At 52.5% G+C, this 25,591-nt stretch overlaps 2 protein-coding genes, 1 long non-coding RNA gene and 1 other non-coding gene across 6 annotated transcripts; 3 read left to right on the plus strand and 1 right to left on the minus strand.

The window, feature by feature from the left end:
- The first annotated feature begins 70 nt into the window (after nucleotides 1-70).
- On the plus strand, nucleotides 71-13,997 carry CPSF4 (cleavage and polyadenylation specific factor 4). 3 transcript variants are annotated; one of them, XM_007186702.3, is made up of 8 exons: nucleotides 71-298; nucleotides 3,043-3,093; nucleotides 5,235-5,387; nucleotides 7,597-7,692; nucleotides 8,085-8,178; nucleotides 9,286-9,358; nucleotides 10,769-10,939; nucleotides 13,784-13,997. In XM_007186702.3, exons 1-8 carry the CDS (start codon nucleotides 196-198, stop codon nucleotides 13,850-13,852), a joined length of 810 nt encoding a protein of 269 aa, XP_007186764.2. In that variant the 5' UTR covers nucleotides 71-195; the 3' UTR covers nucleotides 13,853-13,997. The 3 variants fall into 3 exon arrangements, with proteins under 3 accessions (XP_007186764.2, XP_007186765.2, XP_007186766.2); XM_007186703.3 differs by having other exon boundaries at nucleotides 10,844-10,939; XM_007186704.3 differs by having other exon boundaries at nucleotides 10,847-10,939.
- Nucleotides 13,998-15,570: 1,573 nt separating this feature from the next.
- On the minus strand, nucleotides 15,571-23,048 carry ATP5MF (ATP synthase membrane subunit f). Its single transcript, XM_028167666.2, has 4 exons — nucleotides 22,945-23,048; nucleotides 17,120-17,227; nucleotides 16,378-16,494; nucleotides 15,571-15,706 (listed from the first exon to the last, which is right to left on the minus strand). Exons 1-4 carry the CDS (start codon nucleotides 22,955-22,957, stop codon nucleotides 15,678-15,680), a joined length of 267 nt encoding a protein of 88 aa, XP_028023467.1. The 5' UTR covers nucleotides 22,958-23,048; the 3' UTR covers nucleotides 15,571-15,677.
- Nucleotides 17,931-18,003, plus strand: TRNAW-CCA (transfer RNA tryptophan (anticodon CCA)). The gene has a single exon. It is a non-coding gene; the product is annotated as a tRNA-Trp (tRNA).
- Nucleotides 23,013-24,008, plus strand: LOC103021083 (uncharacterized). Its single transcript, XR_451386.2, has 3 exons — nucleotides 23,013-23,086; nucleotides 23,533-23,663; nucleotides 23,788-24,008. It is a non-coding gene; the product is annotated as an uncharacterized LOC103021083 (long non-coding RNA).
- The last annotated feature ends 1,583 nt before the right edge of the window (nucleotides 24,009-25,591 follow it).

Here is a 25,591-nt window from a genome sequence, read left to right on the forward strand (position 1 = left end):
TCTGGGCAGGCGAAAGGGCCGGCGCGGGCTCCGGGCGCTCCCAGCATCCCTCGGGCGGCGGCGGCGGCGGCGGCGGCGGCGAGGCGGGGCGGTGGAGGACCGTGTGCGGCGGGGCCGACAGCGGGTAGAGGTGTGAGGGCGGCAGGGGACCTGAGCGGGAGCCGGGCCGGTGTGGCCGCCGCCGCCACCGCCACCATGCAGGAAATCATCGCCAGCGTGGACCACATCAAGTTCGACTTGGAGATCGCGGTGGAGCAGCAGCTTGGGGCGCAGCCGCTGCCCTTCCCCGGCATGGACAGTGAGCGCGGGGTCGGGGCAGGCGGGCGAGGGGCGCGACCGACTCGGCCCCGGGACCCCCTTTCTCTGGTTCCGGGACGCCCTCCCCCTCAGTTCGGGAGCTTCTCCCTCTCGGTCCCGGGACTCCTTTCCCCCAATCCTGGGAACCCCCCTTTTCCCCTCATTTGGACTAGGGAGCTTACACCCTGCCCCGATTTTCGGTCCCGGGGGCTATTTTAAGGCAGTCTTCAGAAGGGCAGGACCACGTCCGGCAGTTCAAATAACTCTTGAATGAAGGCAGGTGTCCTGGGTTGGAAATCCTGCCCTCACTCGCATACACTCCCCAACTACAGGAAAGTACTAAGATATCTCCTTTCCCTACCTCCAGGCCCCCCACTTTGAGCGCCCTCTTCTTGCTTTCATCAAAACTGGGCCGTTGGAGGAGCCTTGCTGAGGAAAGGACCCACCTACCCCTCTCTGTAGGCGACCCCAGTGAGACTCTCAAGCTCCATTTTTTTCCTAGGATTCGCTCTCCTGGGAGCCCATCCCTCACTGTTTCTCTGGACCCCACCTCTGGGTCATTCATCACACCCAGGCAGCTGCCTGAGTTCCCTTCACTGTCCCGCTTCGCGTGGTGGCTCCTGGCTTCCCCCACCCCGCCAACTCAGGTGGGACGGGTAACACTTTATTTATTTTTATTTCTCTTGACCGCGACCAGGGATTGAACCCGGGCTACGGCAGTGAAAGCGCCGAGTCCTAATCACTGGACCGCCAGGAATTACCTGGAACGTCTAGCACTTTAAAATAAACCAACAGTTTCCTTAATTTCTCTCTTTTCCAGACATACTTGAAATCTAACGTTATAACATTAAATCTCAGAGGGCTCTTAGAGGTCATTGGGTTCAAGCCACAGGTGGGGCAGCTCAGGCCTGGGTGGGGGAGGGGACTTGCCAAAGATGGCTCAGCGCCTGGTGGAGCCAGATGAGCTCGCCAGGGTTCTTGACCCTTCCATCTGCAGTTCCCCATGCCATCTCCTGTAACTGCCAGAGGACATGGGCCACAGCCCCACGTTCTCCCACGTGTCTCAGGGCTGGTCAGGTCTCCCTGCAGCCTCATTCCCCTCAAGTGGCCACACTTCTGATGCACACGTGACCTCTGAGGTGTCCCTCTCACGCTGACACTTATATGTGAGACAATGCTCACGCCCAAGAGACATAATTCAAACAGCCTTACTTTATACACACTCAGCACTGTCTTCACTGTAGACGGCTCATAAGCCGCTGCTCACATTCAGATACGCACTCTTAAACCTACTCGTTGATACGTGTGATCACTTTGTGCTTTTACGTGTATGTCCACTCACGCATGGGCTTTTCCTGTGTTGATGGCACTAGCCTGATGCCATGGAACCCTCCACGCAGGGCGGCTCTTTCTCTCCCTCCCCGCTCCAGCCTGGAAGCACAGATACTTGAGCCTGTGAGGGCAGGCGCAGAGGTGCGGAGCCCACAAACCTGTGCTTAGGGAGGGTCCAGGACATACCTGGCCACAGGTACTGCCTCAGACTTGGTACGTGCCGTCAACATTCACTGCCTGCCTGAGATCACGGTCAGTGTGTTCGAGGCCAGGGAGGCCACAGCTCTTCTTCCGCCTTCCCTGCACTTCAGTCCCATCTTAATATGGGGAAGTATCAGTTCTGCCCTGAAGGCATACTCCTTTATCCTGTCTGCCTAAAACCTGATCTCCAGGACTCTGGACTTCTTCTGGCTTTAGGGAATGAAACGACCTTAACCTCTGAAAAGAATGAAGGCCCAGAAATACTCTTAAATGTTACGTTTTTTTAATGTAAGACTTCTCGGACTTTTTGAAATGCAAACGAGTGACACCCCTGTGACTCCCACCACTGGAACCTTAAATCTGTCCTAGCAAAAGCTGCCTGCTTCCAAGAAGCCAACGAGTCTCTTGCAAGTTAGCAAGGAGAGGCACGTAAGTGGGCTTCAGAGATGGTGTCGGTGGCTTTCCCATGATGCTAAAATGCCTGTTGATAGAGAAAACTGTGTGGGAAGGCACGGGCTGTTGATTCTGGTGGCCATGGCAGGTGAGTCCCTGGGCTCCTTGGGACAGCCCTGGACCCCACTGACTTCCGCTGCGCTCAGCTTTTATTCTCCTGCTCCCCTCACCAGGACCAGCTCCATCTGTAGAAGCAGGAGACTGTGCTCCTTTAATTACTATGTGTTGGTATTGCACGTTAAGAGCAGTCCTGCTCCTGTGTCTTCAGTTATGCTCTTCCCTCCGGAATAGCTTCTCCGAGGCGCCTGCCTCTCCTCTGGAGCCGGTTCCTCCTCAGAGTCCCCATTCGCTTGTTTGTGCTTCCTGTGAGATCGTTCCCTCCCTCTGCCTCAGGTTAAAGCGCCCCTGAATTAGCCCTCTGGAACGTCTGAGCGGGGAGTAACTAATTTCTGTGATCTTGCGTTCCATCCTTCCTTCCCCCATCCACTCCGAACTCCTTGAAAGCATCTTGCTTACAGGAGATTCTCAGAAAGCCCTGAATAATGACTGGTCTCAGCGTGGATGTCTCATTTTGCAGGGAATGACTGAACTAAGGAGCTTTTTCCTTGCTGGGTCAGGCTTAGCATTTTTTTGCCACTCTGTTTCCTGTGCCTTGACCCCTCCGTGGGTTAAAGGCCAGAAGGGTTCCCTCCCCATCTTCAGATGTCACCAGTAGCAGTTACACATCGCTTTGTTTGACACCTCTTCTCCTCTCTGCAGAGTCGGGGGCTGCTGTCTGCGAATTCTTTTTGAAAGCTGCCTGTGGCAAAGGTAAGAGACCCCTGGCTCCCGACATTCCCCCTGAGGTGCCCTCCACTGCCCTGTCCCCGGCAGACTCGCAGGCTCTCAGGTCCCTGGCTCACCCTGCTTTCTGCAGACTCACGGTGTCCCTAGATGAAACTGTGGTCCAGATAAGCTAGGAACGTGGTGGGGTGTTCTGCCTGAAACCTGGAACACAGGCCTGAATCTGGCTCTGAGTCTGCCTTCTCACCTCACTTTCTCTTCAGCCACGAGCTGACCTGTGACATGGACAGAGGCCCCTAGCCCTGAGGTGTTCAGGAACTTTCTCAAGGTCGTAGAGTCAGTGAGTGGCTGAGCCCAGGCCTTTTCTGATTCTACAGTCTGCACAAGCTCATGCCCTCTGTGTACTCTCATCAAAAAACTCTGCGATAGTGTGTCTCGTGGGGTTCTTGTTCATACTAACCAGGTCCCAACACAGGCAGCATGAGCCAAACTCTGCTGATTCGTAAGACGTACCGCTGGGTGGGACCCTGCATGCCATGTATAGGTCTGGGCATTTTGCTTCCTGTAGCCAAATTTATTTGGAAACTAAATTTTAATTAGAAGCTTGAATAGGGCACACAGAATTACAACAAGGGGATGGTTTTAATGGATGATTTGGGCAAGTTGTGGTTCTATAACTCAAGTCATTTACCCTGCCAGGCAGATCAGCCAGGTTGACCTCAGGCTCTCTGGTCGGAACATCATTCCTCTGCTGGGCTCCTGGTCTCATTCCCTTGTCTTCTGCCTTTCTGACCCACCACATTCTGTTAGCACAGCCATCCTTAACACAGGGCACTACGACTGTTTCTGTGTTAACTAATACGGTAGCCACTGGCTCCGTGTGGCTGTTCAAATTTAATTAAATAAAAAATGCAGTTCCTCAGTCACACTAGTCGTATTTCAATTACTTAGTAGCCATGTGTGGCTGGTGGCCGCCATGTTGGACGGCATAGATAGAGAATATTCCTATCATTGCAGAAGGTTCTGTTCGGTGGGGCTGGTCTGGATCTTTTCCAGACACAACCTCATTCTGGTCAGGCCTTCCCAGTAGTCCCTCCAGGTCACCAGTTAGAAATGTGACTTTCCCAGGGTATGGCTCTGTCCTATTTGGGTGATTGATTGCTCAGGTTCTACAGAAGGCAGACCTCCCCCAGTTTGTATACAATGCATTTCTTCAGTTCTGAAGTTGATTTCTTTCTTACTTGTTGGAGGCTAAGTGGGTACTTTTTGGGGTTTTGGGGTTTTTTGGGGGGGGTATAGTTGCTTTACAATGCTGTGTTAGTTTCTGCTCTATGGTGAAGTGAATCAGCTATACGTATACATCTATCCCCTCTTTTTTGGATTTCCTTCCCACTTAGGTCACCACAGAGCACTGAGTAGAGTTCCCTGTCCTATACAGTAGGTTCTCATTAGTTATCTGTCTGATACATAGTAGTATATATATGTCAATCCCAATCTCCCAATTCATCCCACATCCCCTTTCCCCCCTTGGTGACCGTACATTTATTCTCTATGTCTGTGTCTCCATTTCTGCCTTGCAAACAGGTTCATCGGTACCATTTTTCTAAATTCCACATATATGCGTTAATATACGGTATTTGTTTTTCTCTTTCTGACTTGCTTCACTCTGTATGACAGTCTCTAGGTCCATCCATGTCTCTACAAATGACCCAATTTCGGTCCTTTTTAGGGCTGAGTAAGTGGGCACTTTGAACTAGAGATAGAGCCCACCCGGAATCCAGGCTTCTGCTGGCTTCTATCTTTTAGTGCTGTGTTTCTCAAACCCCAGTCTTTTATGACCCCTACAAATTTTGCCACGTCTGTGTATCACCGGAACTCTTCTTTAACTAAATTCAGAAAAACACTCCTCTCTTCCCACCCATCTCCTTTAGGCTTCTTAAGTTTCCATCTTATAGAATATCTGTGGGATCATGATTTGATGTTTTAGATTTTCCCAAGACACATTAAAATAAATCCATAACTATTGAAACTTAAAATGTGTGCTCACATGCTGCTGAAAATCACACTGCCTTCTGCCAGGGCAGTGGCCGCTTTCCAGGACACGCTGCTTTCAGGGGCCGCCTGGCTCCTCACACCACACCCACCCCCCGACCCGTCTTCCTCGGCAGGGGGCATGTGCCCGTTCCGCCACATCAGCGGCGAGAAGACGGTCGTGTGCAAACACTGGCTGCGGGGGCTGTGCAAGAAGGGGGACCAGTGCGAGTTCCTGCACGAGTACGACATGACCAAGATGCCCGAGTGCTACTTCTACTCGAAGTTCGGTGAGGCGTGTGGCAGGCTCCCCGCCCCCAGACCCCCTGGGTAGGGAGCCCCGCGAGGCTCCACCGAGCACCAAGACCTGGGGGTTAAGCAGCTGCTCAGGCGCCTGCGATGCCTGCCGACCTCAGCTGGCCCTTCAGTCATGGGCAGTTAGGGTTATTCTCTCGTAACCCCTGTGTCTTCATAGTGCTTCTGTGTTTTGAGCGCTGGCAGGTACTTTGGGAAGTCGAGGCTAACCCAGGTCTCACGGTGGGTGCGGGAGCAGGGCAGCTGGCTGGAGGCCTTGTTTCTGCTCCAGTGGACCTTCTCCCTTAAATCAGCTGCTTCTTCCAGAGTGGCAGCTGGTTGCCCCTCAGGCTTGAGTCGGTTCCTTCTCTCTGGAAGTGTGATCCTGGGTAGTAGCTTGTCTGTCCTAAATACCCCTTAAAAATAGCTGCTCCGGGGCTGTCTTCTGGTGGCAAAGAACCGTCCTCTTAACGTTGAAAGTGAAATTGCCTTTGTTTCTGCTCAGAGGACACGTGGCCTCAGCTGACCTGAGTGAGCTGTGTGGAGAAGCCAGGGCGGTGGGGCTGGCACAGGGCGCGGTGGGGCTGAGGCGCTCCGTGATGGAACTAGACTCCCCTGCCTGTGCCCTGGGCGAGGCTGCCCAGGAAGAAGCCCTGGTGGTCAGGATGAGGGTGGGCGCTGGCCCCGGGACTGCCGGCCTCAGGCCCCGGGCAGGAGCCGGCAGGAGGCTGGAAGCCTGCTGCACGCTTTGTGATGGGCCGAGGAACGCTGGGCGTGCGGCACGCTTTCAGAGCACTGTTGTCAGAGGAGATGTTAATTATTTCAGCAGCCCAATAGGCTTGGCCTGCTGGCTTATTAATGATAGCTGTGGCTTTTTTTGTAGAGGCAACATAAGCTGAGAAGTCAAAGCACAGACAGATAGGAAACAGGACTCAGCTTCCCAGCTCCCCACCCTCTCCGTCCTGCCCATAGCAGCATGGGAACCAGTAGGGGAAGGGCCAGCAGCTTCTCCATGGGAGCCGTCTCCCATCTGGCCCCAAAGGCAGGAGCCAGCCCTCCTGGGTGGACTCCCGGGGGCGCCTCTGCAAGCTGGCTTGGGTTCCCACCTTCCCTGCTGATGGCCCTGGGCCCCGCTGCCCTCCAGGCCTCTGTGACGATCGGCTGCCTGCACTTCCCCTGCAGAGCCTGTCCTGGTGCAGACGCACCGTCTGCAGCTCCTGACACTACTCCACAGGCGAGGGCCCCCCTTCTAGGCACCGGAGGGACAGTGGTAAAGAGGATAGGCACCGTCCTTGCCCCGTGGTGCTTTTACTCCAGTGGCCCAGGCGAAGAAGCAGCTGATTCACCAGTAAGACAAAGAAGAAAATTCACCATAAGGGCTCTGAAAGAGACAAACAGCAATGGGGTCACCTGAGGAGATCTTGAGGCAGTGTGGTCAGGGACAGCCTCTCTGAGGAGGGGAGACCTGGGCTGGGGGCCAAAGGCTAAGAAGAACCCCTGGGAGGCCAGTGTGGCTGGGAAGGGACTGGTCTAGACCCCACAGGGACGTGTGGGTCTGGGAAGGAGTGCGCTCTGAGCAGCAGTGACCAGACTGGCCTTTCGTGTGTGAATGGACCGGAGGTGGTGCAGCTGCCCGGGTCGGCGGTGCCTGTGCTCGGCTGGAAGATGCTGGTGGCCAGCTGGGCCCGCTGCCCCCGAGAGGAGCGCTCCTAAAGGCTTTATCACATTCCACCGTAGGGACCCAGCTGTGAGTTCCCAAATCTTCCCTACTTTTGTCGTAAGAGGTCGAGTCCTCAGGCCTTTCCCCGTCCCATCAGAGCTCATCAGAGTGGAACGGTAATTTGCTACTGGTCTCAACTGATGCGTTTGCACATCTGGGCCCCCCACATTGCCAACACCTCCTTTGGGTGAGGGGTGGAGCCGTGAGTTGTTTGATGAGTGTGTACCCTGTGCCCGCCTGTCAGTGTCATTGACCCTCAAGGCAGCATGGACATCTGTGAGGGAAGGACCGTCACAGCCCACGTACGAGCCAGGGTACTGAGGCTCTGAGACACCCTGCCCTGGGTCTCAGGGCTCGCCGGGCCGGGACTGGACACCAGCCCCACCTGGCCCTCTTTGCTGTACCGCGGCCCCGGCGGCAGGAGAAGCACAGGTGGGTCTGGGTCCAGCTCTCCCAGGTGGACGCATGTCTGGGCTTCCCTGCAGGGGAGTGCAGCAACAAGGAGTGCCCCTTCCTGCACATCGACCCTGAGTCCAAGATCAAGGACTGTCCTTGGTACGACCGTGGCTTCTGCAAGCATGGTAGGTGTCCGGGTGGCTGGGCTGCCTGGCCAGAAGCCAGTCCTCCCTCCCTCTGCCCACATGACCCTCTGCTTGTCCTGCCTTTTCCTGCAAAACGTGGTGTTAGGCACTGGGGGACTAGTGAGTCTTTTTCACACCAAGTCACTTGAGCCTCCCCAGGTTCCCACTGGACTGCATTCTCACCCGTATTTCTGATGAGGAAACTAGTGTTTGAGAGGGTGTGTACCCTGCCCACTGGCCTGCTGAATAAGAGGCAGAGCCAGCATTTGAAGCCCTGTTCTTGCTTTCTGCCCCCAGGCAGCAGTGTGGGCAGGGCTCTGACTGGCAGAAGGGCATGAGGGCATCCCCTAAAGAGGGGGCAATCTGAGTGACCCTGGCGCTTGGCTCCACAGGCCCCCTGTGCAGGCACCGACACACGCGGAGAGTCATCTGTGTGAATTACCTCGTGGGATTCTGCCCAGAGGGGCCCTCGTGTAAATTCATGCAGTGAGTAGCCAGCCCCTGCCCAGGCCCTGCTGCCCCCTGTATCTCTCCATCAGGGCTTTGGTCACTGGGTAGTGTCAGCACAGGGTCTGGGGCAGGGGTGGAAGATGGGGAGGGACCACCACTGCTTCCTGAGCAGAGGTGACTCTGCCTAAAGCAGGGTAACCATTACGGTGTCCCAGACCATCTAGGACTAAGATGAAAGCTATGGGCCCTGTGCTCCAGAAAAACTCACGCACATGTGACCTCAGATTAAGAACCTGTGCCCTGAAGGAAGGGAGCTTCAGTTTCGGGACCTCCTATATGGAGGCTCATAGAACCCTCACATGTGAAAGGATGTCCCCATTTCACACATGGGGACACTGAGGCTCGGAGCTCAGCCGCTGGCCGGGGGCAGGTGGTAGCTCCGGGTTAAAGGCAGATCTGTGACCTCTGGGGCCCAGTCCTTGTGCGGGAGGGCTCAGCGCTCCTCTCCTGGGTCTCGGTGCACCTCTGTCACTTTGGGTGGTTGTGGGGTGGCACTGGGACCGTAGAGTAGTGTCCCCCCGACCCCCTGTGCTGCCTGCATCCATGCTGCTGACACCTGCACGGAAGCAGAGTGTCCTGGTCGCTGCCACGTGGTGGGTGCTCCTGACTTGGTCCCACTCCCTAGATGGGAGCCTAGGAGCCTACAGGTGGCCCAGGATTCCTCTGTGTGGGGCGACGGTGGAGGGCGTGTCCCCCAGACCTCTGCTGTCAGAGGTCTAACACTTGAGGTGCCCCTGCAGGGAAGGGTGTTTGTTGGGAAGGCCTTCTGTGTACAGAGCGCCTCTGGAGAGGCTCTGACAGTACCAGCTGTGTTTCCCTCCTTTCTCTGAGCAGCACTTGCCCAGGCTCACAGCTAGGTATAGGCAAAGCTGGGTCTGAGTCCGGGCACGTCAGAGCTGTCTTCCCCACCATCCTGAGCACCAGCACCCGCCCTACGTCCAGGTGGCTCCTGTGGCTCTGTGCTTGGCTGGAGGCTGCTTGTGATTCTCCCGGGGCCAGAACTCAAGAACCCCGCCAGCCTAGCTCCTCTCTCACCTCCTCTTCTCCTCTTTTTCCTGTCCCCTTCTGCCGCTGGGTGACCAGCCCTAGATTTGAACTGCCGATGGGAACCACCGAGCAGCCCCCACTGCCGCAGCAGACGCAGCCTCCCACAAAGGTACCGTGCCCCGGGCCCGCGCTGCTGCCGGGCCTGGCCGCGCCCTGGCCGCAGAACGCTCAGTGCCCCCGCCTCAGTGCGGGGCCTGCCGGAGACCCGGCTGGAGATCGTGGGAGGAGGCGGGAGAGGAGGGGAGTCACCCTGGTTCCTGCCTAAACTCCAGGGAGCGGAGCAGTGTGCACCTTCTCTGGGCTGGAGGGCTGTCTGCTGGAGCCAGACGCCCACCGGGCTTCTCTCCCCTTGCCTGGCGAGTGCAGGGCGGCATGGGCGCCACACATCTGCTGTTCTTGCTTGCGGTTCAGACCCTTCCCTCTACAAACGGGACTCCCAGCGGGGCGGGAGCAGAAGTGTGGCTGACTGGTTCTCTGGCTGGTGCCTGACTGCAGGGGGGATGCTGGGAACAGAGGGTCGAGGCATCGGCTGGCTCCAGTCTCCTAAGCGAGGGGATCCCACACCCCTCCCACATGAGGAGAGGGAAATGCCATAAACGAATGGGAATCTGCAGCAGTGACCCCCAACCAAAGGCGCCTTGGGTTTGGTTACAAGATGCGGGCGGGGGCCCAGAGGAAGGCTGGCCAGGTGTCCTAGGCAGGGTCTCAGCGGGCTGAGCAAACTGCCCACCAGTCGTGAAGCCTCACCTGTTACCTGGCTGGGCTCTGAGCCCTTTGCCAGAGCCTGCCTGGCCCTCCTCCAGGACAGAGGCCGAGCAGCCAGGAGGGGACGTGGCCACCCTCACAGCACTGCCCGCCACCTTCAGGAGGGTGTGGGATGAACCAAAGAGAACTCCTGTCAGAGCCGGGCATTCCCGCGTGTGGGTGCGGCCGTGACAACCTGGGCTTCCCAGCTCAGGGCTCCTGCAATGACGGGGCCACAGCCAGGGACCCACTCAGTCAGTCGGCAGTGGCCTTGCTGTCCAGGCCCCACCCCAGGCGCCCCCGTCCACCTTGCTCACGCGGCTCACTAGCGGAGGGCCCTCTCAGCCCCTAGACCGCAGGTCAGCGTGTCAGCCTCCGACTGTTTTCTGTGACTGTTGCCCGCCGTGTAGGCTCTAAACACCTGGCTGAACCAAGCGTTCATCCTGACCTGAAGCTAGAACCTCACAAACAAAAGTAAGGCCTGCTCATGCCCTCGCCCTGCCGCCCCAGAGACCGCCTCGTCTCTTTGGTGTTTTGTTTTCTTTTATTTTTCGTTTTTGTGTGTCTGCATGGTGTTTTTCGGGCAGCGGCTCCTGCCACCGTCACCAGACGTTTCTTTTCCACCTACTCTCCCGAGCCGGGCCACCACGGAAGCCCTTCTTCCTGCCGGTCACGGTCATGCGGGAGAAGTCCCGCCCTCTTTTTTCCTGTCCCCATTGGTAGTCTGCGTGCACGTGTTTTCCACAGTAAAACCGTGTTGTATAACTCTTTCCAGCAAAGTAACAATCCGCCATTACAAAGGTCGTCCTCCTTGATCCAGTTAACGAGTCAGAACTCTTCTCCCAACCAGCAGAGAGCCCCGCAGGTCATCGGGGTCATGCAGAGTCAAAACAGCAGCGCAGGCAACCGGGGACCCCGGCCGCTGGAGCAGGTCACCTGTTACAAGGTGAGTCCCGGGGCCGGGGGGGGGGTGGCAGGGGGTCTTCACAGTCAGTGGCCATTCCCTCATTCCCCAGAGAGTTAGCTGATTTTGAAGAATGAAGATATCTTTGTTTTTGCTGATTGGAAGAGTAAAACTGGGCCACTCCAGTGAGCTAGAGACTATGCTACTTCTGTCCGTGACACACTAAGGCCAGGTGAACAATTAAACACACGCTGTTAAATGAAAGGATTGTGCTTGCAAGAAAGGGATGGGAACCTTCCAGAGGCCGGGAACGAGGTGGGAGCACGAATCCAAGGAACAGAGTGAGCCCTGAAGCCTCTGGGTGTCCTCATATCCCAGGTGGGCACACCCAAAGGAAAGGGACAGAAGCTTTAGGCCCACGTGGGGAGGCAATGGAGTAGAACCTTCACCCCCACCCACTCGCAAAACAGGACGTTCAGGAAAAGGGTAAACTTTTAAAAAACTTACTGGAAAACTTGTCCATCTCACTCTCGGCTCAGGATGGAAAGGTGGGGAGAAAAGCCCTTTTGAGTTTGTCGTCACTGGCAGGCCCTTCCTTGAGTCTGGGCCTGTGTTCACAGCCTTGGTGAGGGCCAAAAAGCCACAGACTGAGTTTTCTAATCTAAAACAGCCCCGGATGGGTGAGCCCCTGGCACCCGACTTTGAGAAATTTATTCTCAACCCAGGCCACACAGAATTCCCACAACTAAGGTTCCCCAGAATGAGCTCATAATAAAAATCGTAGAAGGAAACAAGCACCACCGTCAGCAGAAACCACCAACAGAACTAGACTCACAAAGATTTCCGATGTGGAGATTATTAGATGAAATACAGAATTAGTACATGCTTTCTGTAAAAACTTTTAGATGATACAGAAGTGTTCAGTGTACAGAGTGTTGCCCTTTATTCCCACCATTTTCCTAAAAGAGCCACTTTACCCAGCTGTTGTGTTCTCACGTGTTGTTTTCAATACCCCTTTACACTCCACAACTCCTACAGGGGGCTCCACTCAGAGAAGTGCTCTGCTAAACTTTTATTCACACAAGCACAAGCACAATATATATTTTAATACAAATAGGGCCCTAGTATGTACAGTGTTCTATAACCCCTTTTTCCTTATAACATATTCTGGTCTGTGTTGGCGTAAGTAACTCTTATGCAGTTCAGTGGCTACACAGTTTTACCAGTTCTCTGTGGGTAAACAGTTCTCCGTCGGTAAACTATTAATTTATAGTTTTTGCTGCTAAAAATAGTGCTGAATCTGACAGACATTTGTGAGCTCTTGTCTGGTGTCTGGAACATCCAGGCCTACAAGTAGAAGGGCCAAGTCAAAAAGCATATGCCTATATTGTTCCTAGAACTTGCCTTCGGGAAGGGCTGAGCCACTGGTCACTTCCCACAGCTGTCAGACACTCACTGAGCACCTGCTCCGTGGGCTCTGCGGAGAAACCCACCGCTGTCACTCCTCCCCGGGAGGGGTCTGTGTTCCGAGGGAGGGGAAGGCAGGTGCCCAGACATCGAAGTTAAAAGTGCCCGCGCATGCAGGGAAGGCCTCACAGAAATTTCTGAGCCTGAGCCCTAACAGGGGAGGAGAGTATGGAAGGGGGGCTGTGGAGGAAGGTGAGGGGAGACCACGCAGTTCTCAAGTACAGTGAGGAGACTCCGGTGTCCTGAGTCAGCGGAGGTGTCCTGCCTCCTCCAGGACTTGTCGGCAGGGCCTCTGAAGCAAGCTCTCCTGAGTCCGGGAACCTTAGAAAGATGGGGCTGGGGGTAGGGGACGAACCTAACAACCTCTTCCTACCACGGGCACAGTTGATATTAAAGCCATCTAGGGGGAATCCTGATTCCCCAGGATCAGCTGCGGAGGCCAGTGGACAGGCCGAGGGCAGCAAGCGGGGCCACGGAGTCCCTCCCTCTGCTTATCACATCTGCCAGAGGTCCAGCTGGCAGCTACACAGGCCACTCGTCCACACGAGTTACACCTACAGATCAGAAAGACTTGAAAACATGGGGACTGTGCAGTCAGGGGAATAGAGCAGGCCAAAGCCCCGAGTTACAGACCAAGGAAGCAAGGACTGGGAGGGCTCTGGGTGGGTTAGTGCGGGGTGGGTGCCCCGACCTGTCTCCCGACCCCTTGTTCAGTGCTCGAGGCTGCCATTTCCTTCCTTATAATTCCCTTCTGCTTTCTGAGGAGTAACGAGAACGAATGAGGAGAAGCTAAGGAAGGGTCTGGAGAATCAGCCGGGACAAGACAGGGTCCGTGCTGGAGTTTTTGAAGTGATTCTCCCGGGTCTCTTCCAAGTCTAATCATTATCCCGTCTCTCTGATCCTGTGACCCAGACCTGGCCCAGGGCTAGCTTAGGCAAGTGCGCACGAGCCAGGAGGGAAAGATCTTTGGGTGCAGCCCACCCTCTGTCCACGCAGTGAATCCCTGAGTTGGGGGAGGAGCCTGGCGGCTTCTGTTGCATGGCCGCCTCCCCTGCCTCAGGGGAGTCCCAGAACTGTGCCTTAGAGGTAAGTGACTGGCCAGCCGTGCAGAGGGGCTTGGTCCCTGGAGAGGCGGGAGCGCTGTGGTGCCACGGGCTTCTCTTCACCCCGCCCCCCCCACAAGAGTCCGCCGTGGCCCGCGCGCTCCCTTCCACCGGCCGGGCTGCTGGCTGCGGTTTCTGTGCCACTCTCCCTTCTGGAGCTCCCTTTCCCTCATGTTTGAATGAAAATCGGTGCCGCTGAGAATTTCAGAGTCCCTGCTCCCAACCTGGAATTTAGCGGGTGCTGCCTTAGTTGAAAATTGCATTTGAAACAATGTTTTGTTTGTTTGTTTCCTCCTTCCCTTCCTGCTGTCCCCAGTGTGGCGAGAAAGGACACTACGCCAACAGATGCACCAAAGGGCACCTGGCCTTTCTCAGTGGACAGTGACAGCAGCCGCAGCAGCTCAGAGCAGCCCGAGGCGCCCCGTTAACTGGGGACCCGCTGGGCCATCCTGGGGAGTGTGCATTTACCTGCTCGATGCTGGTAGAACTCTGGCTGGAGCTCCAGGCAGGCATATTGGGTTTTATTCTGAGGGGCTACGTCTGTCAGTTTCCCTATCGTTTTGCTGTAATCTTTTTTTAAAGGGGGACATGTGCTCCAGTTCGGTCCCTCAAGTTGGGATCATGTTTGTCTAGGCATCAAGGCCTCCCATCTGTGACTCTGCACACCACCCTCTGGGGAGGGAGGAAGTCGTGGGGAAGGGCTTGTGTGCAGCAGTTCTGTGAGGAAGGTGGCCCTTCCCCTCAGGGCCTCCTTAAGCACCAGGGGCTGCTGGATCATTTAAAGCTGTGGCCAACTCATGCCTGCTTCCTCCCTGTCCTGCTGAATCACAGGCCGTGCCTCTCCACGTGATTTGAGCGAGACAGCCCTTCAGAGCAAACTCAAGTGCGGAGTTGCCTCTGCCGGTCCTGCTCCAGGGTGGCAGCAGTTGAGAGGACCATGTAGGGCTCTTGAGTGTGATGGTCTTTTTCCTCTGGGTTTATCTTCTTGAGGCACCTGCTCAACAGTGTTTAAGGTATACCTTAAGCTGGGGCTGCAGACACCCTTGAAATAGACGATGCAGTCCATCTGTGCACCTACCTCCTGCCCCATCAAGCATCTGTACCGTCAGACACCTTTGGCCTAGAGGAGAGGCCCCTGCCTCTGAGCCTGGAAATATGAAACTGGCACCTGCAACCTGCTGGGCAAGTGGGCCTATTCAAGTTCAATTACAAGAACAATTTTTATGAACATGATTAAACCTTGTTTTTTAAGCTGTGTCTCATTACTTCGGGGACTCCATGCCGAGAGGATTCTTGCTACTGGCTGCATTAGCTGCCTGGCACGAAGCTTTGACATCGGTGCTCGCTTTTCTGCTTTTGGTGAATGTGAGTCTCACGACCGGAAGTGATACTGCCAGGGGAAGAAAAGGCCTTTGTACTGGCAGCCTGTACAGTCTGGAAGCCTGGCCTTTGGACCAGCCACCTGGCAGGTGTCCTTTATTTCTGATGTTGAATACCTGTTCCTTCAAATTCAGATCTTACAGGAGATAATTAGCCACAGCATCTCACCCTATACTCCATGCAGTATATATGCTTATCGCACACCCCCTAATAAGAAACTGATTCTGACCTTAATTATCACTTTACTGAAGGCCTTGGTGAAGGATAAAGAAGAGGGTGCTGGGTACAGAGCAGTTGAGAGCTCCTATCAGGGCCTGTGCTTTCCCTTCCCGCCTCCATCATCCCACTGAGCTTCCTGCAAGTGAAGCTTACTTACAAGGACCAGGGGGTCCCACACTTCCCAGTTCCCTGATACCCCAATACCCCGGGATGGTGCAGAAAGATGGGGAAGGGGAGGGCATTCTTAGGAACGAGGGTTTCTGCTTTATATTGTGAAAGTGTCAGCTGACAAAAGGCTAAAAATGAGGCACAGAGCAGGAAAACACCTCGGCACTGTTGGCGGAGGCTCTAGGCGACCCCCCCCCCCCCAAGCGCCCTGGGACGAGATCTTGAAGCCCCACGGTTCAAAGCCCTGGGCTGTCTGGGAGCTGCAGAATGACCCCACCCCACCTTGTGCAACAGCAGCTCCTATAGGGCAGGGAAATGGCTGAACCAGTGAGGCAGTCCGCATACCAGTCATCTTTTATTGGGTGTTAATTCTCCACTAGGATATAAAAGGATTCAGGGGTGCCAGGCAAAGGTCATGGTCAGGAATGCAGAGTGCGCCCTCTTCAGTGGTACTTGCGTAGCCGCTGGTGTTCTGAAGTTAGAAAGGCAAAATGGTAAGTTTCTTCACAGGTGGGGGTGAAGCCATCCTGAGAATTCCTTTCAGGAGATGACCCAGAACCTACTTGTGGAATTCAGAGCTAATCTGCCACCTGGCCAGCTTCTTCCTTCCCTGAGGGAACATCCACTCAGAAAAACAGCACCCAAGCGCCCACCCTTCAGGGCCAGCACTGCTCTGGATGCCACGGACTGGCAGGTGGCTCAACACTGGCAGAAACAGCCCATGAAGCCCACTCAGCGGCCACCAGACATCTCCCGCCAGACCAAATCCTCTCATGTGTCAGCACCAGGAACAGCCACGCTTTTCCAGAGCACCACACCAACACTGGACTGTAGCACTCAACCTATTTCCCTCTTCACACTGGCTGCTAGGAAGATAAAGCCAAGTTTTCCACCAACCTTTGGCAGAGCCTGCAGTGGCTGATAGAATGCTGCCTAAGTATTACCTTTACCCCAGCTTCATCTTATTCTTCCTGTCTTTCTCTTTGCCACAATTTTCGCACTTAAAATACGCTATATTCTGATAAGTCCCTCCAAGTCTTCAGCTTGTCTGCAGGGTGATGGACTTTTAAGGTTGAAAGTGAACCAATACCACCCTGTCATGGGAAACCCCACTGAAGGCAAACCAACCCAGAAGAGACTCACTGAGTTCCTTGTAAGAACGGCAGTAGTTGAAAAGCACGTAAACTGCAAGCACCATAGAAAGCCCAGCGATGCTCCCTTTCTTCACGTTGACGTACTTGTTGTAATACCGGTAGTAACCTGCAAAGCGGAGAGGAGGCCACTCCTCTGAGGGCACATTCTACACGTTCTAATAGGAGAGGGCAAAGCTGAGGAAAGGCCTGGGGCAGGAAGAAACAGTACACAAAAGACAGCCACAGGGTAGCCAGAATTATACAGAGAAAAACAGAAAGACGGGGGCCCCTGAGGAGGCTGGCAACCACGCAGGCTCCCAAAGGATGACGACACAATGACACAGGACTGCCTGCACTTTAAAATGCACAGACCTGAAGGACAGACCATTCCAAATACTCATCTTGAAAGTTCTGCCTGGCAGGGAGATGAGCATCATAGACTCATGTCCCCTGTGCTTCCAACTCATTTTCCTCTTAAGTCTTATGACATTTCTTTAAGACAGAGGTACTGGTACCGATTCCAAGCAATAGAAAACATTTCCTTGTCTGAAGTATGTCAGAGCCAGCCTTTGATAGGACCGATCAAACATGGATATTCGAGGGCTAACAATCTCGCTCTGTCCTTCTCTACATAACTTACTCGTCTGAGACAAGGCTTGTACTGGCCAAATTAATTCAGGGTAAAGAAAGACCTGTTTGCCATGAAGACCCAGAGATGTGCTTTTATTTACACATGCCCATAAGGCTCTGACCTCTTTGAAATGCTCCAGCAATGCCTTTAGGGGTGAAATCCCGCATCAGTATCCAGCTCGGCAGCTCCCCTAGTTTGACTTCCAGGAGCTTCTTCTCCTTCAGTGGTACTGAAAAGGAAGTGCAAAAAAAACACACACTGGAAGGTCTCCCAATAACACAAACAGCAACCTTCTGTGTCACTTATTTCAACCATTCAATAAAGGTGCATTCAGTAACATTACTAAATAGAGGCTGCATATAAATAATATTAAAAATAAACATGTCACACTAGATATACTATTTTAAGCCAGAGTCTACATAATGGCAGAACAGGATTTTGAATAAAAGCTTGCTGGGAATAACTATGTAAAAAGAGAACTAAGGGCCATGAGGAAGAGGTAAAGCGGAGGACAGATGCCTTTATAAGTAGGAATGGGGGAGACAGACTCAGAGAAGTTGGGTACATCTTGGCCAAAGGCACACAGCATGCAGGCCATGGAGGCAGGGTTCCACCTCAGGTCTGCCTCTCATGCTCCTGAAGCCAATCTGATTTCTACCTCAAGCATCCTACCTCAGACCACAGATGTCAAATGACTTAGTAAAAACCACTCTAAAGACCCAACAGGCCACAGATCATTTTCCAATGAGAATCTGGGGACAGGAACGGCTCCTGGTTAAGGCCATACTCTATTCATCTCTGGGCTTAAGAGTAACATAGGAAGGGGGCCAGGGAGGGGTTGGCCCTGTGAATATCCAGATGCTCTTAAGGAGAGAATCTCTCTTCCCCTGTCCTCTTCCAAAAGATCAACTTTAAAAAGCTGTTTGGGGACTTCCCTGGTGGTCCAGTGGCTAAGACTCTGTGCTCCAAATGCAGGGGGCCCAGGTTCAATCCCTGGTCAGGGAACTAGATCCCGCATGCTGCAACTAAAGAACCCACGTGCCGCAACTAAGACCCGATGCAGCCAAATACATAAATAAATATTAAAAAACAAAAAACTGGGGACTTCCCTGGTGGCGCGGTAGTTAAGAATCCACCTGCCAATGCAGGGGACACGGGTTCGAGCCCTGGTCCGGGAAGATCTCACATGCCGTGGAGCATCTAAGCCCGTGTGCCACAACTAACCTGCGCTCTAGAGCCCGCAAGCCACAACTACTGAGCCCGTGAGCCATAACTACTGAAGCCCGTGTGCCTAGAGCCCATGCTCTGCAACAAGAGAAGCCACTGCAATGAGAAGCCTGCGCGCCGCAACGAAGAGTAGCCCCCACTCGCTTCAACCAGAGAAAGCCTGTGTGCAGCAACAAAGACCTAACACAGCCAAAAATAAATAAATAAATACATTAAAAAAAAAAAAAAAAAAAAGGCTGTTTGGCAGGTGTCCTCTTCAGAGCAAGGAGTCAAGGGCTACTGCCTCTTCTTAAAGATGACCAACCACAGGAGGAGCCAGACTAAATCACTCCAAGGTTTCTTCTCCATTTTCGGGACCTAAGGAAGGACTCAGGCTCCTTAAGGACCAGCCTCAAGAGTCCACTGAGGGGAATCCCACAGGTCTCTTGACGTCTCCCAACGCTTATCAAGGACAAGGGCCTTCAGGCTTAATGGCAGTTTCTAATCTGCTACAGGTTGTCTGGAGAATGAGACATTTGGCCTTGATGGACCAGAATGACTGCTTGTCAAGAGGTCACAAGTTACAGGTGGAGGCACACATGGTTTTAGGGTCATGGTTGAGGTGGCCTGTCCCCAACAAACTGGCCCCAACCTTCCATCTAGACTTATCCAAACACATGGAGCACCTACTGTGTGCTAGGCAGCCTGCTAAGCACTGTGGGTACAGCACTGACTGCAGATGACAGCCCTGTGCTCAGAAGCCAGCATTCCACCGAGAAAGACAGCCATCTCAATCCACTCATCCTCCTGGGCTCACCACACTGCAGCCAAACCCTTTTCTGTTTCTCAAATGCAACAGGATTATTTTCACCTGAGGGCCTTTGTATCCGCAGTGCCCCTGGATCATCACAGGGCTCTCTCAACTTAACGGTCATCTCCTAGAAGGCCTCCTGCCCTGCCCACCTTATCTCAAGCACCAGCACTTCCTTCCTATATAACCTCTGAGCTCCAGTTTCCTCCTCTGTGAAATGGCTTATTCCAAGGATTTAAGGAGAATCTATGTAAAAGCATTTGGAACATGCTCAGAACTGTAAACTGTTATTATTACTGTTGAAATCTCTTTAAGGTCCATGTGAAACATCCAAGAAAAAAAAAGGAGGTGGCAGAGAAAGAAATAGCATATAACCGAACTTTAGGACATTTATAGGGCTTCAGGGATTAACTGCACCCTTTAGTTCTTTTATGAACAGAAAAATGTGATTAGTTTGGTAATACTTTTGAAATGTGAGATAGTCTCAAATGAATTTCAGGAATGTTCCAAATCAGGAATGTTAAGTGTCAATGATACTGAGCTCATGTCATCTGAGAATGACCTATACCCTACTCTGTCACCTTGCCTGTGGTATTTCAAGAAAAGTTTAACAAGTACACATCTTACATCCCAGTTTTGTCGTCACTTGAATTAGTAGGCTTTTAGTCCAAGAATTACTATACCACGTTTCTTCTTGAGTAAGAACATGGTGGCTACCTTTGCTACACTCTCAGTCTTGCATGCAGGGAGGAGTACAAACATGTCATTCTAATACCGACTGGCTTTAAATATGGCAACGTGGTAGGGAGGGGACGATGAAGGGACAGATGGATCTAGAATGGCAGAATGCTGCTAACTGCTGATGCTCTGTAAGGAATACAAAGCATTCATTACATTATTCTGTTTTCTTTGTATTTGAAGTCTTCCATAATAAAAAGGTTGAAAAAGCTTTTAAAAATAGAACTATGTTGGGACTTCCCTGGTGGCCCAGTGGTTGAGAATCCGCCTGCCAATGCAGGGGACACGGGTTCAAGCCCTGGTCAGGGAAGATCCCACATGCCGTGGAGCAACAAAGCCCATGTGCCACAACTACTGAGCGTGCGCTCTAGAGCCCGTGAGCCACAGCTGCTGGAGCCCGCGAGCCACAGCTGCTGGAGCCCACGCGCCACAACCGCTGAAGCCCACGCGCCACAACCGCTGAAGCCCATGCGCCACAACCGCTGAAGCCCGCGTGCCTAGAGCCCGTGCTCCGCAATGGGAGAGGCCACCATAATGAGAAGCCCGCGCACCACAACAAAGAGTAGCCCCCACTCGCCACAACTAGAGAAAGCCCGCACGCAGCAACGAAGACCCAACGCAGCCAAAAACAAATAAGTAAATAAATAAAATATTTTAAAAATAGAACTATGTTGGGGAAATGTGCAAAAGAAACACAGAATTTTAAAAATATTTTCAACCAGTATAAGGCTGGTGACTCAAAAAAAAGAAGTATTTAGGTCACTGCTAGGCCCAGTGAAGCTATTTTTTCACATTCACACAAACTATGAAAACATAGTCTCATTCTCACATTCAGAGGCTGACACAGTGCCTTGGCACATCACAGGAGAAAAAAGCCAACAATTTATTTTTCTTCATATTTATATCTCTGTACTATGAAGAAAAGAGCATTTCCATAACCAAAACTAAGAAATTTATAAGCACAGAAAAAGAAATCACATTAGCCTTAAGGAGAGCCAAGTACAGCACCATCACAAAATTCCAAGAGACCATCAGATTCATCAGAGATGCATCTACACTTATCCCGAAGTTTCTCTTTTAGTGGAAGGCAAAGGCCTTAGTCCTTGGTAGCCACACTGAAACCCTCCCCCAACACTCCTCTGCAGCGGCTGGTTCACACCAGTAGAGCGTGCTGATGAACAGAGCAGACTCTACCATCGAGTATTCTGGATTTACTGCCACTTTGAAGCTGTGTGCCCTTGGGCAAGATACTGCTCTCTCTGTTTCCTCCTTTGTAAAATAAGGGTAAGAATAGTACCCACCTTGGTACTTAGCTCTAGGTACTATGTAAATAGGAATTATTATTATCTGTCTTTCTGCCTATGAGCTATCTAAGGGTGGGAGGGAGTTCCCCACACACAGTTCCTGTTTATGACAGATTTTCAGTGAAGGCTGAGAAAGCACCACAGGTTCTCGGGAGGGCAGGTGACTACTTGGCTTGATTTCATGACTTCAAGAAGCATACTGTCCACCTATATGGAGAGACACGGAAATACCAAGTGTCTTCTGGGTGCTAAATCCAACTCTGGGGTTGGCCAGAGCCAAGAGTTTTACGTTTTGTAGGCCATACAAGGTCTCTGTAACATAGTCTTTTTTTTCTTGTTTTAACAAATTTTTATTTATTTATTTTTATTTTTGGGGGGCTGTGCCGTGCAGCGTACAGGATCTTAGTTCCCCAACCAGGGATCGAACCCGTGCCCCCTGCAGTGGAGTCTTAACCACTGGACCGCCAAGGAAGTCCCTTAACAAATTTTTAAAAAAACAAAAACTATTCTTAGCTCACAGCATATAAAAACAGGCCACAGGAAATCCAGCCCATTGGCCATACTTTGTCAACCCTGATCTCATCTATCACTGTTAATTGGTATTTCCATCACTTTATTTGCTAATGGACTAGTGGCGTTATGCTCTGGCAACAGACACCATCTAAAAGATCATCAGTACTCGGACTCCAGTTCCTTCACCTGGGTGATGCTTAATGGGCCAGGTGTGACATGACCTTACCCAAAGGTCACGCAGGGAAAGCTGGATGACTAGCATTCAACTGTGGGTCAGGCAGTGTTCCAAGCACCTTACATATACTAAGTTGTTTAACCCTTAGTTCATAGCACTCTCCAGTACAACCCTTTGCTTAAATAAGATACCAAGTCTCAATGCTTCCTTTTCACATGTTGTCTGTATAAACAACATAACCACCCTGGATATTCTCATGCCCGTTTTTACACATGGGGAAAAAAGCATCACTCTCATATTTTTTGATCCCCTTTTCATTGCTCCGGGCTGAAAATAAGAATATAGAAACTGGGGTAAGACACACATAGATTAGTCAAAATTCTGCCACTATCATGCTGTGTGACAGCAGGCAAGCCACACCACATCTCTGACCGTTATTTTCCTCATCTTTAAAATGGGATCAACGTTCCCGGCACTGATCCTGACAAGGCTACGGTGAGGATGCAGGGCTAAAACATGGTGGCTTCCGTATTAAAAAAAAAAAAAAAAATCAGTGTGGACGGTCCGATTTATACATGCATGTCATCGTAAAGCCTGCTGGTCATAAGGTCACTCTTGTGATTAAAGCTCAGTTTACCACGAGGCCCCAGAAACCTAGGTTTGAATCCCAGCTCAGTCCACTCACTAGTAGTGACCTTGAATAGGTCACTTCACCTCTCTAACGCTATTCAACATATATATACATGCGTCAAACCCGACGTGGTGTCAGGCACTGTCCTAGGCATTAGCTCCTCTTGGAACTTAATTTGAGCTTCGAATTTGCGCGGAGGGCTCAGATGCAAAACAAGCGCCTGGGTTGCGGCAGGGCTGAGAGCAGCTATTCCTCAGCGGGGAGAGGGAGGGTGGCCCGAGACAGCGCATTCTCAAGCCCCGAGGCGCGTCGCCGAGCTGCCGTCGCCCTCCCCGCCACAGCCGAGTGGCGCGGACCCTGGGCAGGCGGGAGGCGCGGCGGGGCGAGCTAAGAAGGGTTGGACTGCGTGGGACCCTGGGCAAAGGGCCCGGCGCGGCGAAGGTCCTGAAGGAAGGACAGGCTGCTCCGGCACTCAGTCCCTCCCCTCCAAGTGCGGCTCTGAGCACCGGACCCCGAACCCCGACTCCTGCCTTTAACCTGGTAGCCCTAAACCGGTCCGGACACTCACCGATTGACGCCATCTTGAAGTCCTGGCTGTCCGCTCGACCGGGCCGCGCGAGGACTGCTGGGTAGGGAGCATGCGCCCTGGGGGCCGGGGAGCAGAGGCTCACGGGAAGCAGGTCGCGACTGGTACGAGGCTGGGACTTCAGGTGCGCTGTGGGGTGAAGGGTGAAGAAACTGGAGGCAGAGCACCGCGACCCAGCAGTTGGGAACCCGGGGGGTGGTGAAGGGGTGGGAGTGGGAGTGGTAGGGCTCAACCTGGGCTCCCAGTTATGGGAGGAAAGAGACTGGGACACCCCCCCCAAAAAAAAGGGAGGTGAGGAAAGAGCATCCTAGCTTTCTTATTCTGTCGTGTTAAATTTGTTGTGAAAGATGACAGGAGCATCTTAAGACCCTTCCTCCCAACTGTGCTTGATGGGAGATTCAAGGAATCTCCAATCACCAGGAAAAGCCGGTGTCCAGGCTTAGGCTCCAAATAGGTTTGATTCAGGAGTATCTAATGTGTCCAGGCTCTGGCGCTACGCTCTAAGGACAGAAATAAGCAAGACCCTAGGGTACACAGCTCCAGCTCTTCTTTCTGCCACTTCTTTTCCAGGCACAATGATGCCTCACCACCATTTTGGGGTTTTGCTGGAAAGGCCACAGTAAACATTCTTGGTTAAGCAATTCTGAGTTGGGCAAGATGTTTTGATACCCTGAATCTCAGTTTTCTCCTCTGTAAAATAGGTATGTAATGCTTACCTTGTTGTAGGAGTTAAATGAAACAATGTATGTCAAAATAAAGGAATAAGAACTGAGTGGAGGGACTTCCCTGGTGGCACAGTGGTTAAGAATCCGCCTGCCCATACAGGGAACACGGGTTCAATCCCTGGTTCGGGAAGATCCCACATGCCGTGGAGCAACTAAGCCTGCGAGCCACAACTACTGAGCCTGTGTGCCACAACTAATGAAACCCGTGTGCCTAGAGCCCATGCTCCGACCCACCGTGATGAGAAGCCCAGGCACCACAACGAAGAGTAGCCCCCGATCTCTGCAACTAGAGAAAGCCCCCGCACAGCAACGAAGACCCAACGTAGCCATAAATAAATAAATAAATTAAAAAAAAAAAAAAAGAACTGAGTGCATAGTAGGAATTGGACCAGTGAACTGATGGCTTCCTCAGGAAAGTGACTTGGTGGGGAATTATCAAACTCACTTTTTATCAGTCACTTACTTATTCACCAAATACACGTTGCTGTGTACTGGGCACTAGAGACACAGAAATCAATCAGACATGGTCTCTGCATTCTAGGATCCGTGGTATTGTGCAGGACCAGGTGTGTAGACAGGTGAGAGCACAGCAGTAGATCCAGGTATGCACAGCAGGGGGCCATGGACTCCTTAATGAGGGGTAGGTATATTGTATCACAATAAAATAAATAAAAATAATACAAAGTGATGGTTGAGATGAGAAATGATGGAGAGGCAAGCAAGGGTCAGAACACAAAATGCTGTGCATGCTACGTGAAGAGTGGAGTTTCTACTGAGGGAAATAGGGAGGCAGTGAGGGTTTACAAAAGACAGTGGCATGATCAGATTTACATTTACATTTACTAGAATGATAACCAGGCTGCCAGGTTTAGAATAGTCCCTCCAAATCCCAAGGACTTAAAAAAAATTTTTTTTGCAGGTTATTTTTTATGAACTGACCCTAACTGCCCATCACAGGTAGTCAAGGGACTCTACTCGTTGTACTCACTCAGGGATTCAGGCTGGCGAGCAGCCCCCATCTCAATCACCTGGCTCAGGGTAGAGACTCAGCCGACCTGTCAACGCCCAGGCCTGGGGGCTCACCGGTACTTCCGCGCACACTCATAGGCCGGAATTGTCACGTGGCTTCACCCGCCCAAGCAGCCCGGAAGTAAAAATCCACCTAGGGCTCCAAAGAAGAGAAAGTGAGAGCTATTTGGGAAATGGCCGTGACCTCTCCGTTAGGTCTGATGGTGATGAGTGGAGAAAAAGAAAGCTGGGAAGGATAGGGAGAGCCAGAGGAAGAAAGGCAGTGGTTTTAAATAGGGTGGCATAGGCTGGTGGGGGTGTGGAGTGAGCCACGTGGGTGTGGGTGAGGTGGCAGGCAGAGGGAGCAGGTAGCCTTGTTTACAGAAGGGAAGCGGTGGAGAGCAGTGGACAGACACATTCAGGAGGCAGATCCTTGGGGCTTGGGCACGGACTGGTTTTGATAGGTGGTCGTGGGAAGGGGTCAAGGACACTCGGTTTTCTGGCCTGGGAGAAGATGGGTGGGTAGGGTAGGACCATCTCTGAGATGGGAGCAACTAGACCAGCGTTGTCCATACAGCGTTCTGTGGTGGTGGAAATGGTCTATGTCTGCACTGTACAATTGAATAGCCACCAGCAACATCTGGCTTTTGAGTCCAAGTTATTTAATTTCAATTATTAATGTGGCCAGTGACTACCTATTAAGCTAGACCATGTTTTAAAATGTAGGTTTTTTTATTATTCAGGCATGGTGAGGTCAACAGATCAGGAGATGATTGCCATTGAAAAGATAGCTCATGAAAAAGATACATGCAGGGACTTCCCTGGTGGTTCAGTGGTTGAGAATCTGCCTTCCAGTGCGGGGGACGCAGGTTCCATCCCTGGCTGGGGAGCTAAGA

This window comes from Balaenoptera acutorostrata, chromosome 15, assembly GCF_949987535.1.
Source record: "Balaenoptera acutorostrata chromosome 15, mBalAcu1.1, whole genome shotgun sequence".
Taxonomy (NCBI): domain Eukaryota; kingdom Metazoa; phylum Chordata; class Mammalia; order Artiodactyla; family Balaenopteridae; genus Balaenoptera; species Balaenoptera acutorostrata.

Excerpts from the sequence above, each read along its gene's own strand:
- CPSF4 (XM_007186702.3), top strand. The coding sequence starts at position 196 with ATGCAGGAAATCATCGCCAGCGTGGACCACATCAAGTTCGACTTGGAG. Across the intron at positions 7,693-8,084 it reads CCGTGGCTTCTGCAAGCATG|GCCCCCTGTGCAGGCACCGA; the intron begins GTAGGTGTCCGG and ends TTGGCTCCACAG. Across the intron at positions 10,940-13,783 it reads AGCAGGTCACCTGTTACAAG|TGTGGCGAGAAAGGACACTA; the intron begins GTGAGTCCCGGG and ends TGCTGTCCCCAG.
- ATP5MF (XM_028167666.2), bottom strand. Across the intron at positions 16,495-17,119 it reads TGCTGGAGCATTTCAAAGAG|GTTACTACCGGTATTACAAC; the intron begins GTCAGAGCCTTA and ends TCCGCTTTGCAG. Across the intron at positions 15,707-16,377 it reads CCGTTCTTACAAGGAACTCA|AACACCAGCGGCTACGCAAG; the intron begins GTGAGTCTCTTC and ends TTCTAACTTCAG.